Source organism: Trypanosoma grayi (genome assembly GCF_000691245.1).
Source record: "Trypanosoma grayi strain ANR4 Tgr_392_V1, whole genome shotgun sequence".
NCBI lineage: Eukaryota > Euglenozoa > Kinetoplastea > Trypanosomatida > Trypanosomatidae > Trypanosoma > Trypanosoma grayi.
Genome location: NW_008826011.1, coordinates 1 through 15,474, shown reverse-complemented (window position 1 = coordinate 15,474; position 15,474 = coordinate 1). Strand labels below are relative to the sequence as shown.

The 15,474-nt window shown below is 55.0% G+C and overlaps 11 protein-coding genes across 11 annotated transcripts; 1 reads left to right on the top strand and 10 right to left on the bottom strand.

Annotated features, from left to right (window-relative positions):
- Window positions 1-138: 138 nt before the first annotated feature.
- On the top strand, window positions 139-405 carry DQ04_03921100 (hypothetical protein; the record flags this gene model as incomplete). Its single annotated transcript, XM_009313204.1, has 1 exon — window positions 139-405. The coding sequence occupies one exon, from the start codon at window positions 139-141 to the stop codon at window positions 403-405; it is 267 nt and encodes an 88-aa protein (XP_009311479.1).
- A 651-nt stretch (window positions 406-1,056) lies between these two features.
- On the bottom strand, window positions 1,057-1,797 carry DQ04_03921090 (hypothetical protein; the record flags this gene model as incomplete). The annotated part of the gene is made up of 1 exon (XM_009313203.1): window positions 1,057-1,797. One exon carries the CDS (start codon window positions 1,795-1,797, stop codon window positions 1,057-1,059), a length of 741 nt encoding a protein of 246 aa, XP_009311478.1.
- Window positions 1,798-2,178: 381 nt separating this feature from the next.
- DQ04_03921080 (putative protein transport protein Sec23A) lies at window positions 2,179-4,428 on the bottom strand (the record flags this gene model as incomplete). The annotated part of the gene is made up of 1 exon (XM_009313202.1): window positions 2,179-4,428. One exon carries the CDS (start codon window positions 4,426-4,428, stop codon window positions 2,179-2,181), a length of 2,250 nt encoding a protein of 749 aa, XP_009311477.1.
- A 201-nt stretch (window positions 4,429-4,629) lies between these two features.
- DQ04_03921070 (hypothetical protein) lies at window positions 4,630-5,379 on the bottom strand (the record flags this gene model as incomplete). Its single annotated transcript, XM_009313201.1, has 1 exon — window positions 4,630-5,379. One exon carries the CDS (start codon window positions 5,377-5,379, stop codon window positions 4,630-4,632), a length of 750 nt encoding a protein of 249 aa, XP_009311476.1.
- Window positions 5,380-5,591: 212 nt separating this feature from the next.
- On the bottom strand, window positions 5,592-6,185 carry DQ04_03921060 (hypothetical protein; the record flags this gene model as incomplete). The annotated part of the gene is made up of 1 exon (XM_009313200.1): window positions 5,592-6,185. The coding sequence occupies one exon, from the start codon at window positions 6,183-6,185 to the stop codon at window positions 5,592-5,594; it is 594 nt and encodes a 197-aa protein (XP_009311475.1).
- A 260-nt stretch (window positions 6,186-6,445) lies between these two features.
- Window positions 6,446-7,225, bottom strand: DQ04_03921050 (hypothetical protein; the record flags this gene model as incomplete). The annotated part of the gene is made up of 1 exon (XM_009313199.1): window positions 6,446-7,225. One exon carries the CDS (start codon window positions 7,223-7,225, stop codon window positions 6,446-6,448), a length of 780 nt encoding a protein of 259 aa, XP_009311474.1.
- A 282-nt stretch (window positions 7,226-7,507) lies between these two features.
- On the bottom strand, window positions 7,508-9,133 carry DQ04_03921040 (hypothetical protein; the record flags this gene model as incomplete). Its single annotated transcript, XM_009313198.1, has 1 exon — window positions 7,508-9,133. One exon carries the CDS (start codon window positions 9,131-9,133, stop codon window positions 7,508-7,510), a length of 1,626 nt encoding a protein of 541 aa, XP_009311473.1.
- A 200-nt stretch (window positions 9,134-9,333) lies between these two features.
- DQ04_03921030 (putative protein kinase, putative,mitogen-activated protein kinase) lies at window positions 9,334-10,395 on the bottom strand (the record flags this gene model as incomplete). Its single annotated transcript, XM_009313197.1, has 1 exon — window positions 9,334-10,395. One exon carries the CDS (start codon window positions 10,393-10,395, stop codon window positions 9,334-9,336), a length of 1,062 nt encoding a protein of 353 aa, XP_009311472.1.
- A 305-nt stretch (window positions 10,396-10,700) lies between these two features.
- DQ04_03921020 (putative ubiquitin fusion degardation protein) lies at window positions 10,701-11,615 on the bottom strand (the record flags this gene model as incomplete). The annotated part of the gene is made up of 1 exon (XM_009313196.1): window positions 10,701-11,615. The coding sequence occupies one exon, from the start codon at window positions 11,613-11,615 to the stop codon at window positions 10,701-10,703; it is 915 nt and encodes a 304-aa protein (XP_009311471.1).
- A 186-nt stretch (window positions 11,616-11,801) lies between these two features.
- Window positions 11,802-13,583, bottom strand: DQ04_03921010 (hypothetical protein; the record flags this gene model as incomplete). Its single annotated transcript, XM_009313195.1, has 1 exon — window positions 11,802-13,583. One exon carries the CDS (start codon window positions 13,581-13,583, stop codon window positions 11,802-11,804), a length of 1,782 nt encoding a protein of 593 aa, XP_009311470.1.
- A 235-nt stretch (window positions 13,584-13,818) lies between these two features.
- On the bottom strand, window positions 13,819-14,967 carry DQ04_03921000 (putative cop9 signalosome complex subunit; the record flags this gene model as incomplete). The annotated part of the gene is made up of 1 exon (XM_009313194.1): window positions 13,819-14,967. The coding sequence occupies one exon, from the start codon at window positions 14,965-14,967 to the stop codon at window positions 13,819-13,821; it is 1,149 nt and encodes a 382-aa protein (XP_009311469.1).
- Window positions 14,968-15,474: the final 507 nt, after the last annotated feature.

Below are 15,474 nucleotides of genomic sequence, written 5' to 3'. Positions count from 1 at the left end.
AGCGGCCTCGGCGCGGTGCTCGCCCGACTGAGGCGCGATGAGGACGGACGCGACGATGCCGCCGTTGACGGTCGTGGTGTCTCTACGACGACCGCCTCCGCCGCCTCCCGCACCGCCAGCGGCCACTTGCGGGAGTCGATGGCAAAGATGTCTCGTCGCAGGGACTCTGCAACGTCGAGTGCCGCCTTTTCCCGCTTGATGACTAGGCTCGCGACGCCGGGGAACGTTATCTTGAACACCTGCTTCCTGAAGAGTCCTTCCCCAACGTACGAGAAGAACTCGCGAAGCGCCATGGACGCCGTGCGTGCAGGAACGGCCGCGATGGCAACGACATCCGCCATGTTGAATTTCACGTACTCTAGTCTGGGCGGTGCCTGGGGCACCTTGTTGGAGTCTAGATTGTAGCGAAGTGCAAAGCCGCCGTCTATGCCAAAGTGAATGCGACGCGCGTAGTACTGCTCAACCCCGTTTGACACCACAGGCCTGCTCTCAAACCAAAAGGAGCCAAAGTTGGCAACGCGCACATTGTGACCCTCAATGAGGTAGTGCCGAATGACGACGGAAAGCGCGTCCCAAACGCGCTCCAGTTCACTAAGGAGGAACACCTCCTTCGCACGGCGGTCCTGGGAGCTGGTGCACTCGACCATAACGAGGTCATTGGTAATTGCCCCCTGTGCACTCAACATGCCCGGCTGATTTCTCCCTCCCCCTTTTGTTGTTTGAGGTTTGCAAATGCCAAAGTGCACAAGCGGATTCAGGCACCCGCCACCACACAAAAAAAAAAAANAAAAAAAAAAAAAAAGAAAAGAAAAAAGGAGCGCGTCAGAGAGAAAGAGAGAGAGAGAGAGAAAGAAACAGCCTGATGGTGGCGAAAAGAGACCACCTACACGCACCAAAGGCACAACTCCACCAGCGCTACAGACACCTCCACCGACGATGACCACGAGCCAGACAATATTCCATTTCAAACAAAAGCAATTTTCTACACTTCTCCATTCTTGGAGCATACAACATCTGAAGCGTCAAACCAGCAAACAACGGTTTATTTTTCTCCACTCAATCTGTAGGGTTGCGCTTCCGTGGCGCCGGATAGACCACTTGTTCCGCTGAGAGGCGGGGACTCACGCAGAACCCAACGTCTGCATTCGGGGGCGGCGACTCCCACCGATTTGGGGTGTGCTTCCTGGATTTTATGAAGCCGAACAAACTGCTGCTCTCCCGCGAGAAACCGTCATTTGCCTTCGGCGAAACTCGAGGCATCGGTGCACCTCTTTCAACTCCGACTAGCGGCGTTTTTCGTTGTTCCGTCTTTTCCGGTGAAAGATTTGTGTCCGTCGATGCCACCACAAATTCCTTGGCTATGTCTAACACATCCGCGGCCACAGCCACCAAACAGAGGTAGAGCTTGCCAAGGTATTGTGCGACACCCGTTCGTTCCAGCTCCTCGAGATGCCGCGTCACGAGCTCGTCCACGACCGGCGCGTAGTAGCGAACGATGGCGTCGAAGAAATGGCTGTACGCCTTTGTTGCGCCGCGTAACTTTGGGTGAATTAGGTACATGGACAGTAAAATACGCAGGCACAGGTATAGAGATCGCATCGACAGAAGGTACGAGAGAAGAACCACATCCGCAATATCCAGCACCCACAGAATGACCATAGCCAGCGTCACATTCGTGACAAGCCTCATGTCCACCGACCTCCCCTCTCGCGCACGGCGACACAACTGCGTTCCCATCACGAGGGGATGCACGAACGCCACATACCACAACGTGTACTCTAGTAGCACACTCAACATGCGCACACACTGGTAGGGAGTTTCTTCCTGGCGTAAAACAGTGTGTAAGAAAGGAGAAACGAAGAAGTGGAGAGAGAGAGAGAGAACCGCGATTTGATAATAATACTGATAATAACAATAATAGAGCAGCCTTAGTAAACTCAATCACCTCCTTAAAAGGCTCTCTTTTTCTCAGAAAGAAAGATAGGGAGAGAGAGGGACACTGGGGAGTGAGTGGGAGAGCCACCTTCCAACTGTCAATCAGAACTCTTTCCCTTCCACATCTTCCTATGCCCCCCTCCGAAAAAAAAAACGGCGGATGCTCCAAGGCAGCTACAGAACAGCCTCAGTGAGGCACAATGGGAAAGCGAAGCGGGGCGAAGCACAACCCACCACGAGGTCTCATTGTGACGCCGCAAGCTTTTTCAAATGTTCCATGAACACCCCAAGCGATGCATCATCTGTGTACACCAGCTCCCCCTCATTTGTGCCGTATTTCTGATTACCTTCACTGCCGTAAGAACGACTCGGGTTGATCCTATTATAAAGGATTCGCGCATCGGGGTCATCCTGACATACGAAGATAAAGCGGGGTGTGGGGTACCTGCCCGCCACAAGCACCTCCGCATCTGCCACAGGTACCTGCAAGAACTCCTTAAAGTAGGCATACTCCTCCTGCTCGGCATACCCGGCCTTCCGCCATGCCGCGATGGTGGAGCCGAGGTGAATAAGAACTTCAAAGAAGGTATCAAGGAGAAGTATGTTGTCAGGCTGGATGGCAGCGCTGTCTAGCAGCACAGGCTGCGGTGGCGCATCCATGCGGTAGCTATATAGCGTGGGCTGAATCTGGATAATCGAATCCGGTACGGATGACTTGAGAAGCATCAAACGCAGTATGGCGGTCTCATCTGGACTACAGTTAAACACCTGCAAGTACGCGGATCGTCGTAGATGGTACATGAAGGCAGGGAAAAAAACAAATTGCTGCGGAAGTTTGAGTGTAGAGGGCTGATCCCTGAGGTAGTCACCGAAGCGGCTAACAAGGCGCACCACTGTTCGGTCCAGCCAGCGTAGGACGTCAAACAGTGGCGTGGTATCGGCTCGATGCAGAGCCTCACGCGCCAGCAAAACTGCGGCCGCCTCCTGGTCAAATGACGCCGCCAGTTCAGGCATGCTCGTGACACCTTGCGCTTGGTGTATTGCCGTGTATACACGTGTACGCACCTCATTGCCTATCTCATATTTGGTAACAAACTGCACATATCGCACAGGGTGTTTCGCCGCTTCTGACGGTGCCGCTGCAGTTGTGTCAAAGTAGATGGCGAAGTTCGTAGAAGAGTCTATCATGCACGTGGTCCACTGACACGTGCCGCCCATTCCTAATTCGTAGTCAGCCACCGATGACGACTTCTTGCCTGTGCCAACGCACTGCCCAATGACCCCCATAACCTTCCACGTCGACGAAGTGATGACGTCCATCGTGACGTTAAGGCCCATCTTCAGCGTACCGTCGTCTTTCCGCTCGAAGAAGCTATGCAGCGACTGGCGGAAGGGCTCCTTTCGCCATGACTCGTCGTTGAGAACGACACCTCCAGAAGCTTGAATACACAGTTTCATCTCTGCCATACCAGTTTGATCCAAGGAGGCAGTAAAACAACTGAGCGAATGCCCCTGTTTGACAATTCGCTGCATGAGGGAGTCGTAGAACGCACAGGACGATTCCCAAAACGATGCAGCCTCTGTATTGTCTCGTATGTCGGCGTGGCCGCGGATGAACTTCTCGCGGGTCGTCTCAACGACGATGCCTGGCCCTTGCGTACAGATACCCGAGATAAAGCCGAGAATGCAAGATCCAGTGTTCGGAGACATAATCTCAAGGACACTCGCAGCGGCAGAGAGTGCGGCGCCAGTGCAGCGCAGCGGGCGGTGTGACTTCGACACAGGCCACACATCCTGTTGCACCTCCTCAATAATGGACGATACCGTTAATGATACGTCAGCGAGGGCACCAACAAACCGATTCGGTTCCCTCATAACCTTCTTGAGTGTCTCCACGGTGACTTCTTGACTCCCACGCAGAACTAACGAGCGAGGGTACTCCGTTGCCCCGCTCAGCTCGTGTATCTGCACTGTGGTCCCATAAGTAATGACACAGACCCGCGCCTCAGGGGGGATCTTGCTGAGGGCGCACATCACAAATTCTTTTAACCCATCGAGTTCACCCTCGGTATCCACACATGTATCTACAACAAAGGCAAATGCCGGCGGGTCACGCTTCACAATGGTCGTGTATTCCACCATCTCATTTCCCCTTAACAGCTCCGACGGCAAGTTATGCTCTGACATATGGGCGTGCTGCGGCGGAAAATTATTCTTGGTCCCACACAAGGGACAACCCCATGTACTCGACCTGTAGTCGATGACACAATACGGGTTTAAGACACCACCACACACACAGCGCAGAGGATCATAGTATAGCTCCAGGCAAGGGGATCCGATCGGCGCATAGACACAGCCGAGGGGCACCACCATCCGTGCGGCATCAATCCTGTTGGCAGGGTACAGATTCCACGACCACCGCGTGGGATTCACTACTTCCTGCTGTTGCTGTTGCACCTGTTCCATCTGCCGAGATCCCACATTCGGGTCCATGCTTTGGGCACTCTTATCGCTATTGTTTTTTTCCCTAATTAATCCTGCGTCACAATCTACGGGTAGGGAGATAGGTGGTGACGGTGCAACAGAGTAATAAAACAACAATCAAAAGAGACGTAATGAAAAGTTCACATCTAGGGTTGTGCCCATGAGATCATCACAGATAACGGATTCCGTCGCACAGGCCACAAAATAGTTTTAGAAGAAGGACCCGAGAACGTCGTCCTCCTCGTTTTGCCCTGTTTGGGTGATCCCACCGGGGCTCTGCACGTTTCCCTCCAGCGCATCTCGCTCCGCATCCAGCCACGTAACGAGGGAGACGCCGCCGTCCAACCTACTGTCAACAGCGGCGCGGAGTTTGGCAAGCATCTGCAACGCCTCCTCACGTGCAGACGTCCCACGCTCCGGTGAGGCTTGCAGCACCCGCTGACACTCCTCTTTCGCTGCGTTGTATTTTGTCATCATATCCGCAATGTAATGCAGTTGTGCTGGCATTGAGGCACCGCCTGCCGCCGCGTCACTGGGCTGCTCGGCATCCCCCTTGACGCCGAGCTGCTTAATCCACGCAAGGGGGAAAATGTTGAGCATCGACCACCACGAGACGACCCTCGCCAGGGCTTGCTCAAACACCCCTGCGTCACCCCCCTGAAGTGTGCGCACCGCCTGCACCGTTCCAGGCAGCGTCTTGCTTACCGCCATCAGCACGCCCCGCTTTCCCACCTCCGGGATTCCGTTTGCGGCGCACGTGAGGAGGAGCTCGTGAATGACATTGAGTAGCGCACACCGCGTTGCATCAGTTGTGGACGGACTCCGCATTCGCTCATCGACAGCAGCAAGGATAATGTCCGCGCTAGAGGCCTGCAGCGCACACCAAGCCGCCACACTGATGATGGACCCGGCGGAGCTTCCCACAAGGTCCAACCTGCGCCCCACTTTTTCCTTGTTCATCCTCTTGGATGTCTCTAATAACCACAAAGAAAGGAAAAGAGGGAGAAATTGAAAAGAAAAATTGGAGATGTGCGTGTGTGTGTGTGTCGGGGGGGGNGGGGGGGGGGGGGGGGAAGACCCACAAAGAGAGAAAAGCAAAAAATATATACAGATGTTGTGTGAAGAGTCCTCCACAGGAACGACTGGGCCACACTTTTTCACCTACTGCTGGACTAGAAGTCAAGCAAGGCGTAACGTGCGCGTGTGGTGAACCCCCTTGAGTTCTCCGTGGAGAAGGACCAGCGGGGGTCCTCCTTCCGCAGCCACGCAATCATATAGGCGACCTGAAGGTCATTGGGAAGGTCAAATTCCATATCTGTGCGGTGCTGCCGCACTTCGCCAGTGTGAATCGGGCGCCCAGCAACGCCTAACCCCAAGTCATTTGCAGCACGGAGCGAGTTTCGGACATCCATGAGGATGTCACCCGTCGCAGGACTTTTCTGGACAGTATAGTAGCGGTGCCCATGTGACTCCAGTACCAACCACTCGTGCTTCTGCCGGAAAAAACGGGCAACATGGTTGGACTCACACGTCGTGTAGAACGTCGACACGTGCCTTAGCACATCTTGCGCCTGTAGCACGACATCGCGGTGGATGACGACACGCCCTTCCTTTGCGCAGCAGTCGCTAATAAAGTCGATACAAAGGCCACAACCGGCACCAACAGCGCAAATACTCAGGTGATCGGCCACAGTAAGCCGGATAGGGAGCGCGCTAATGGAAGCCGCTGCGCCAAGTGTTGCCCCACACGTGAGGCCCTGCCCCATACGCGCAACCTCACTTCTTCCCCTTTTCGCCTCCACAACAAACAGGAAAGGATCTAATGCTATCTACAGGAACAAGGGGCAAACATATTGAACAAAATAGTAAACATGTGTTTAGGGATGGGGGTGGGGGCAACAACTGGTGATTTGGTAACATTCAGGCCCTAGATAACTGATCTTGCGCGTTGGATGCCACCACCTTGAAAGATGGACGTCGCCAACGTCAGCGACACACACACACACACACAGAATCAATAGGAGTGCTAAATGTACCCATTAGAGTTCTTCCACTGATCCAGTGGTGCCCCCGAGAGCCTGAAATCGCCAGCGTACGAAGCCCGGTACGGCGCATTCACTTTCACCAAAAAACTTGGATTCCCATCTTGATTATCCCGGGCTTCTTGTAACATCATAGGCGGTGGCGTTGCTGTTATCACTATCGCCGCTGGGTGCGACAATGCATTTCCCGGCAAGCCACAGGCGTGGTTGTAGCGTTCACCCCAGTGACACTCCAGAAAGTTTGTGGCGAGCCACGTGAAGGCAAGCCACGTGGCGATGAGTGCCAGCAAGAAAAAACAGAATTGGACGACAAAACAAAACCCCTGGTATCCGTTCTGCCACCCGTAGCGTGCAGAGGAGATGCTCTCTGCCACAAATAGAGGGAGATCCTTGAAGAAAAACACAGCACACACACCATAGAGGACGAGACGCACTCGTTGCGATTGCTTGGCAGTATAACGAGCCGCGCGCAGCCACACAACACTACTGATGAACAAGACGACCACCGTACCAACGATACAGAAAGCTAAATAGGCACCGACAAGATCCCTGCCGAAGAGGTCGATGTTCACGCGAAAGATCACAGCGTAGTTAACCCATGAGAACACGATTGCCGCAAGATATAACACGACTAGTACCAGTGGGGGAAGACTGAGACCAGTGGGCAGCATTGACTCTAAATTCGCCATGTTGTGTGCCTTTGAGGGCAGCCACAGAAGTACTAAACGCCAAATACCTTTACAGAAGTCGAGAAGCAAAGTCATACGGGTTCGCGCAGATGAACGCACAATCACACACATACACAAAAAAGCAGAAAAAAACATCGATTAGTGCCACAGAATCCGAAATCTTGTATCAGATCGCCATCCCCCATGACACCGGTCGAACATCGCCGCCATATTACGCGGTAATTTGTGCGTTGCTGTGCATTCCCCATACCAAGCGCGCTGTATATATGCAAAAAATTTCCGTGGGCTTGACGGGACACAGTAGATGAGTAGAATGTGGTACAAAGTAAAAAACAAAAACAAAAACAAATATTCTCATTATACATCGGTCATCACAGACGCTGTGACCTCAAAGTCGTCTTCGTAGTCGTCGTTGGCGCCGCTTTCTGTTCGCACTGTCAAATCGTGCTTGGTGGACGCACTGGAGTTCACCACGGAATGAGATGATGAAGAAGCCCCATCAACAGCAGCTTCATTGTTGTCATGCACTGACTCTGTTGTATCGACGACGTCCGGTCTTGAATCGCTGTCACCAATAGCTGAGTGCGTTTTACTCATGTATACCGCGTCCTCGGCCTCTTTAATTGAGGATGTTGCCGTGCCGCTCTCAAAGACATCCGCGTAGTTGGCATCTTCCACGGCCTCCTGCGCCTCCACCTCTGACTGCGTTGACTCTGCCCTGGATTCCAGCTCCCCGTCTTCTGGCTTGTCCTCACTGCTCGACGCTGACTTCCTGCTGCCACTGCTGGAAGGAGAAATTGGATGAGCGGCGGCGTCGCCACGCAAAGGTTCACTTTGTGTCACCACATCCTTTACAACGATTCCAGAGAGACCGAAGCTGTCATCCTCGAAGCCACCGATCACCTGTTCAACTTCCGCTGCAGCAGCGAGAGCCCTCACCAGCTCCGGCTCTTCCTCTGTCGCCACAATGCGAGGCAAATCAAGGATGGGGGAGGTGGGCTGAGTCGTGGGTGCCTCGTACTCTGACGCCGCTAGGCGTGAGAGTACCTCCTCCTCCTCCTCCTCCTTCTCCTTCTCCTCCTCCTCCTTCTCCTTCTCCTCCTCCTCCTTCTCCTCCTCCTCCTCCTCCTTCTCCTTCTTCTTCTCTGCATGCGGCGACTCCGGGTCTCTCCCCACAGACCTGTCCATGGTGTCAGGCGCTGTGGGGGATCCGCATGGGTCATTGGCGTCAACCTTTTCCTCACACGTTTCCAGCATATTCGTCGAGCCCACTGAGCTGGTCTTTTCCACCTCGATCGCGGATATGTCTAGGGCGTGTGGGACCTCAGCAGCGATCGCCATCTCCTCGTCAGGGACGTGCGCTATTGGGGCGGTGCACGGCACTTTGCTGGGCTGCCGCTCCGGGAGGAGCTGCCGTCGCCGTATAGCCACGCCGCGCTTCATCTCGGGGTCGGACCGTGCTGTGGGAGGTGGGCGCGGCTCCCTTGACAGCGCGGTCTGTTTCGCCTCGCCCCCATTGTTCTTGTCGTCCTTGTTACTGCCAGCGGCAGCGCGTCGTCGGGCCCATGCATTTTCAGCCATACGGATGCGCTCCTCTCGGCGCCTTTGCTCGTTTCGGTTCTCCTGCTTGATCTTCCTCATCTGCCGCTGCATTTCCGCTTTTTGCCTCTTTTCAATCGCCTGGCGGCGCAGAATGCGGGTGTATTCGGTGGACTTTACACCCATGCTGCCCCACTTGAGGATCACCTGCGTGGTTTTCTTTTCCCACGCTGCTAACAGGCGATCAATGCGTTCCCGAAACTCACCATCACCACTCTTTTTGCTGGTGGCATTACTACCACTACTACTACTACCACTTCTCTCGCTACTGCCCCGTGAACTGGAGCCGAGTTCCCAATCCGGGTGGCGGAGGGCACCATGTGTGGTCGCTGATGCTGCTAATGGCCCCCATTCGACATCGTCGGTACCAAAGGTGGTCTGCATTCGTGGCCTTGTGAGAAAAGCGATAAAAAAGGGAGTGTTGGCAGTAAGGAGAAGATGCACAAAAACAGTACAACAATAAGGCCTTGTATTGCGTACGTTTGCCGACGGTGTGAAAAGAGAGCAAACAATAACAACAACAGTAATAGAAGCCAAAGAGAGGGGGTTGGGGTTGGGGAACGCCACCCCCACGGCTCCCGTATCTACACACCAATGCTCCGCCGAAAGCGATGTGCAATGGCATCGTACAGTGCTTCTCTATACTGTGCGGCAGGGTAGTCTTTGTCGTCTGGAAGCGGCAACGCGAGCGGATCAGATTTCTTGTCTTCCTCAAGATCCTTTTCTGTGACAAATGGGGCAAAATACGGGTGCTCGAGAACCTCACGCGCCGTTAATCGCTTCTTAGGATTGAAAACAATAAGTTTGCAAATGAGATCCACCGCTTCTTGATCGTATTGGCTTAGTTGATCCTGCAGTGGATCACTCTCAATAACAGGAAGGGCGTCCACAAGGGGCCACGCCTCTTCGGATCCTAAACTGTCCACATCCTCAGCGTTCGGCTCGCCTACGGCACTTATGATGATCGAGAGCTGATGCAGCGTCGAATTCCCCATGAAAAGCGGTGATGCAGTGTGTAACTCGGCTATGATGCAGCCCACCGCCCACATGTCCATGGCAGTTGTATAGGTCGAAGACTTGACAAGCACCTCCGGCGATCTATACCAGCGTGTGGCGATGTAATCCGTTAGGTCGTCGGAAGCGTCGGCGCTATCCCGCGCGTGGAGGCACCGTGCGAGGCCGAAGTCACCGAGTTTGATGCGACAGTCGGAGTTCACAAAGACATTTGCGGGCTTCAAGTCGCGGTGAATCACGCCACGGCTGTGTAGATAGGCGACAACTTTGACGACCTGGTACGCCAGGTACCTTCGGTGGACTGGCTCCACGACTTTGTGGCGCAGAATAGTGGTGAGGTCCGTCTCCACGAGCTCAAAGACTAAATAGAGGTCAGTGTCATTCACGGAGCGTATCACGTTCTTGAGGCCGACGATGCTCTCATGGCGGAGGTTGTCAAGCAGCATCACTTCACGGTACGTCCGCTGCGCGTCCTGTTGGTTGCCGAACGCATCGAAGACTTTCTTCAGCGCCACTTGGGTGTGCGTCAAGCGGTCCAGCGCGCACCACACGACGCCGTACGCCCCGCTGCCGATGTGGCGCAGTATCTTGTACCGCTGTTCGATCCGCCCGTCGATGCTGAACGACGCCATGCCGCGTGCTCGGTGGGGAATGACTTTCGCATTGCACACACGCACCGGAAATGGCGCAGTGACAAACACACAATGAGGCAAAAACCAACGAGGAGGGCAAAAAGAAATCACAAAAAACAAACAAACAAATGACCATCGAGAAACGTTGAAGAGCAACATGACCCGGTAATCGCACCCACCACAAAAAGAAACATCAGTAAATGAGGAAGGAATAGAGAATCAGGGAAAGAAAAGAGTGGTGTGAGAACTAGCAACTCCATAACAGGAAATAAAAACAATTGTGCACTGATGCTATCACATTTAAGTTATCGCAACGAGCGCCCAACACCACTGAAGGCCTGGAATCGCTTCTCACGCACTTTCTCATCCTCTGATTTCTCTTCAGCACTTTGTTCCTGCACAGGTGCTACAGGCTTGTCGTTTAAACGGCGCCCACCTCCGGCGAAAGGAACATAGGCAGGCTTTGGTGATTCCTGTTGTTGTTGTTGTTGTTCTGTCGCTTTGGTATCCTTTGTCTCCTTGTCTTTTCCGATCGTTGGCGGCTTAAACACAAATGGGGCGAATTCGACGCCCTCACCCGACCCAATCACATTTGGGCCTTGTGGCGCTGGCAACTCATCTTCTGTTGGGCTTGGTGGCATGTCCAGCGGGCGTTCGAACTCCACCTTCAACTCAATCGCCTGTGCATCGGCACGGACGGTTGAGATGGCGTCAACTCTGCGGTCCGCCTCGTCTGTGATGTCAGTGACATCAATGACAAATTCCCGGTCGAGGTACTGTAGCACAATGGATGTGCCTCTCGTGAGGACGGGGTAGTGACTAAGGTGCATCTCCAGAACCTGCTTGGGGTTGCTGAGCTGAATGAAACTTGTCTGCTGGGGGCGAAGTTTGATAAGTTTTCCCGGCGGCAACACACACGTCTCAAGAACGACGGTGTCACCGGGCTGCAGCATTAGCGCCGAGAACATCCACAGCGGCATGATGACAATGCCGTTGTCTGCGTTGAACTCCAGCACCCCGGCGTAGCATGCACCGTAACGGGAGCGAACGCAGAACTGAAGCGGGTAGGCGACGTTCATGGTGGAGAGCTCAGCCAGACACGAGGAGGGAAGCAACACGCGGCCGCCACCGTCCACTCGCTCACCGCGCTCGCTGAACTCGCCAGGGTACGCCGCGAGCTGCTTTCTAAAAACATCTAAACCACCAAGGGCAGGATGCATGTCTTCGTGTACGTTTTCGTATCTGTGTATATAAAGGCGATACCAGAACGGAAAACAAAAAAAAACCCAAACAAAGAAGAAACAAGGAATACTGAGCACTTCAGAGGACACTCGCAGATGCATCCACAGAATACCAAATCTCTTCTGTGTGATATGTGACAAAATTTCGCTGCATCTTCTTCCCTACTAGGTGCCAGGACTGGCAATAGACGTCTTTGAGGGGAGAAACAATGAGAACCCGTCGAATATAGTTTCTATGTACTGCAACAGATCTGGTGGCACTTCGCTATCCCTGGCATACAAGCACTTTACAACGTACCAACCAGCCATCTCAGTGGTCCGTACGGCATCAATGCGAAGCATCATGCCATTCTCCGTTTCGCCCAGAAACGTCACCCTCTTATTCCCTTCGGCCGTAACCCCCAGCTGCGGCCGTGCCAGCTTTAAGAAAAGCGGATTCATGAGCAGAGCAAAGTCACCCACATCACTCACAGAGACTGTGCCAAACTCAAACTCGAACAATCCAGAGAACTTCGACTGTACAAAGACGTTCACGAAGGGATCTGCAGTGTGACTACACACTGTTGTGGTGAACAGGTGGATGGGCGGCAACCGTAGCTTCATCACATCAGAGACGTAGAAACTGGACGGCAACTGCTTGCCGCAATTCGGCACAATCGATGCACTCAACGTCTCGAACAGCGGCTTCACCTCTTCCATGGCGGCGGCGCGTGCCTTCCCTTGTGGGAGATGCCAATGTGACACGAGGTAGAGTGTGCCCGGAACGAGCTCAACCGAGATGTCATCATTCCCGTCCTTCGACTTCGGCGCCCAGGTGAGCACCTCGCCGGACCACCCGCTCACGTGGCGGTGACGCAGCGCAAGGGTGTCGCCGGCGCTTGTGCGTGTTGCGACAAGCGGCAGCGGTGTGTAGACGAGATAGGTCGACCCCCCCAGAGTTGGCCGAAGCGCGTGACAGAGCTGCCCGGGGTGTGCGCGTGGGGTATTCGCAATCCGCGCACTTTGAATGGTGGGGAAGAGGTCAGCGAGACGCGCTTCGTAGCAGTCCACCAGAGCCTGGAGCTGGATGGTGTACGCCATGTGGTTCCGCACAAGGAAGAAGGACGCCGTGACCGTTGGGGACGGGCCAATATTGATACTGACAAAGAGCTCCATGATCGTCGTAACAATGACGCTTGCGCTGGTGTCATACTGCACCTTGAAGTATGTTTGCTGCTGCTCCGCCAATTCCCGAACATGCTCGATGCATTTTGTTTTGTAAGCTTCTGTCGTTAGGTTCTCCTCCGTGGCGCCGAGGTCCTCGGCGACAAGTGTGAGTTGTGACCAGTCGGTGTGTATGTAGCGCTTCAACTCAATCGGGAAACGATAGAGCTCCGCCTCGGGGGTGAAACACTTTGAGATGATAACGGACAGATCGCCAATCATGACACGTGAGTCCCTACCGTGCGCGTTCGATGATTGACGCAGGGAAGCACCGCCGCTGCTGACGCTCTCAGTGCCCCCGTACGCAGTTTTCACCGCGGAGTAGGCAAGCGACACATCCTGTGTCGACGGCACGTCTGACATCTTGTGCCCGACAGGTGTTTCGCGCAGCTGAGAAAGAGAGAAGTCATCCTGCACCGCATCCACACCATGCACGGCGTCCTGCTGCTGCTGCTGCTGCTTCTGCTTCTGCTGCGCGGCGCTGAAATCAGCTGCGGCGTCATCAGAAGCGGTGAAGCTGGGTAGTGAGATGCCAGTGTACAGGACTTCCTGGTTTGTGTGACCAGTATTCTGCGGTTTCCTTTTTTTCCTGCCTTTCAGCAGCAGCTGGGCAAGATGCTCCGCTTGTGTGCGTCGCCTCTCCCACACGGCGTTGTAGGAGAGCGCGCCGGAGCCCAGCACGACGCCCAGGGCAAGCAAGACGAACCACTTGTGGGCGGCATCCGTGCAAGCTTCCGGGGACATGAACAAACTACAAAGCCCCACCAAGCAGCAGGACCAAGGCATACAAACTGTGAGTGCGTACACACATGCTGCGAGTTATGAGAGCAAACGAGCAAAGTATACAGCAGCCCCTCCTCTCTCCCTGCCTCTATCTTCAACACAAGCAATGAAGGCAAGACAAAAAAATCATTCTCCGCTCCCGGAAACTGTTTTGCTTCTCTTTCTTTTCGATTTTTCCTTCACTCTTCCTAGGAACTCACTTAAGCAGAAGGTACTCATTGAACTCCGCGTGCTGGCGGACAATGAGGTCCGCCACGCAGGCCAATTCCTCGCAAACCGACGTGATCTTCGCGTCCCAGGCCTCCAGCGAGGACGCGTTGTCGGAGCGACTGAAGAAGACCGTGTCGGTCGTTTGGTCAAGACTTGCGTCTAGCCGGCGCTCCGACACCATCTGCGCCACAAGCCGTTCCGCCTCCGACGCGGTGATGCCGAGGAGGGCGCCGAGCTCCGTGAAGCCGATGTTGTAGTATACGCGGGAAATGGCCTGCAGGTTGTGCTGGATGAAGGCACGCTCAACTGCAGCAGAGGCATCCGCAGACGGCTCCACGTACGGGAGAAAACGCTGCAGTTCGCTCGGGCGCAGCAAATGGGTGTGGCATGCCCGACTAAGAATGGTGTGTAGCTCACCAAGCAGCACCGCACTCTCATCCTTGTACAGCGTCTTCAGCAGCCGCGAGCGGGCCGCGCTCGCATCGGCCTGAATGACGCACACAATGGCTTCCCGAAGATGCGACAGGACTTTGGTCCGCAGGTACAGCTCGTAGAAACGCTGCGCGGCCTCCACGAAACGGCGGCGTGCCGCCAGGAGGGAAGCAAAGGCGAGGAGGAAGTTGTTCACTTCGTTGTTTGCCTCCGGCCGCATCGAGAGCGCCTTGTAGGTGGAAAGCCCCCGCAGACACTCCGTCTCCGCCACGGCGTAGCTGCGGGTGCGAATGGCGCTGTTGAGGAAGTTCGTCAGCAGCCGCAGCGTCACCGTACCGGTCTCGGCGGGCAGCATCGCGCGCCACAGCTCCTGCGCCTGCGCCTCGTCGCCCGCGCGCACGCACCACTCCGCAACGGCCTCGCGAACGTCGAAAAGTACCGCACCCCACCCGGCGCCGCGGTGCGCGGCAGCTGCCAGAAGCGCTTTACCAGCGTCGATGGCAAACGCCAGGTTTGTGCGCGCGGCGACACGCAACTGATGGAGGGCGCATGCCACGGCTGCGGCGGAGGCCTCACTCGGCGCAACCTCCTCCAGCACGTCCCTGGCAAACACATTCCACGCCTCTAAGTCTTGCGACGCAACGAGCGACGACAGCCGCGCCTCCGTGTAGTGGGCGCCTTCTCCTGTTCCTGCGGCAGCCATACGCTTCGAGATCCACAAAGAAGAGAAAGAAAAAGGGCCTGTTAGGCGGGACACAACAAGGGAGAGCCGAACGCAAAACANCAATGTCATGAGAGAATATGCGGCGTCAGGTACAGACACCGCTTCCCATGCCCCCTTCATGGCGCACAGATGTGTTTTTTCCCTCCGTCTCTCTCTCTCTCTCTGTATCCTTTTTTTTTAAAAATAGTAAGGCGGCTAACTTAATCGCGTGTTTGTTTTTGCTTTTTTTTTGTGTGTGTGTGTGGCTTTCGGGCAGACGACGCAACGCACCCCTTCACAGCTTTTCCCTCTTGGCGCGCTTCTCCGGCCTGTTGAGGAAATACTCCACAGCGCCCGCGGCATCACCGTCGTTGCGCTCCTGCTTGCCCTTCGCCTGGCGTGCGGTGGCGACGGTGGCGGCGAGGTCGACGAGCTCCGCCTTGGCGCGCCTGTCCCGCTGCGCGACGTCGAGGTGGAAGCGCGGGTCAGCGAGCAGCTTGCTCTGGA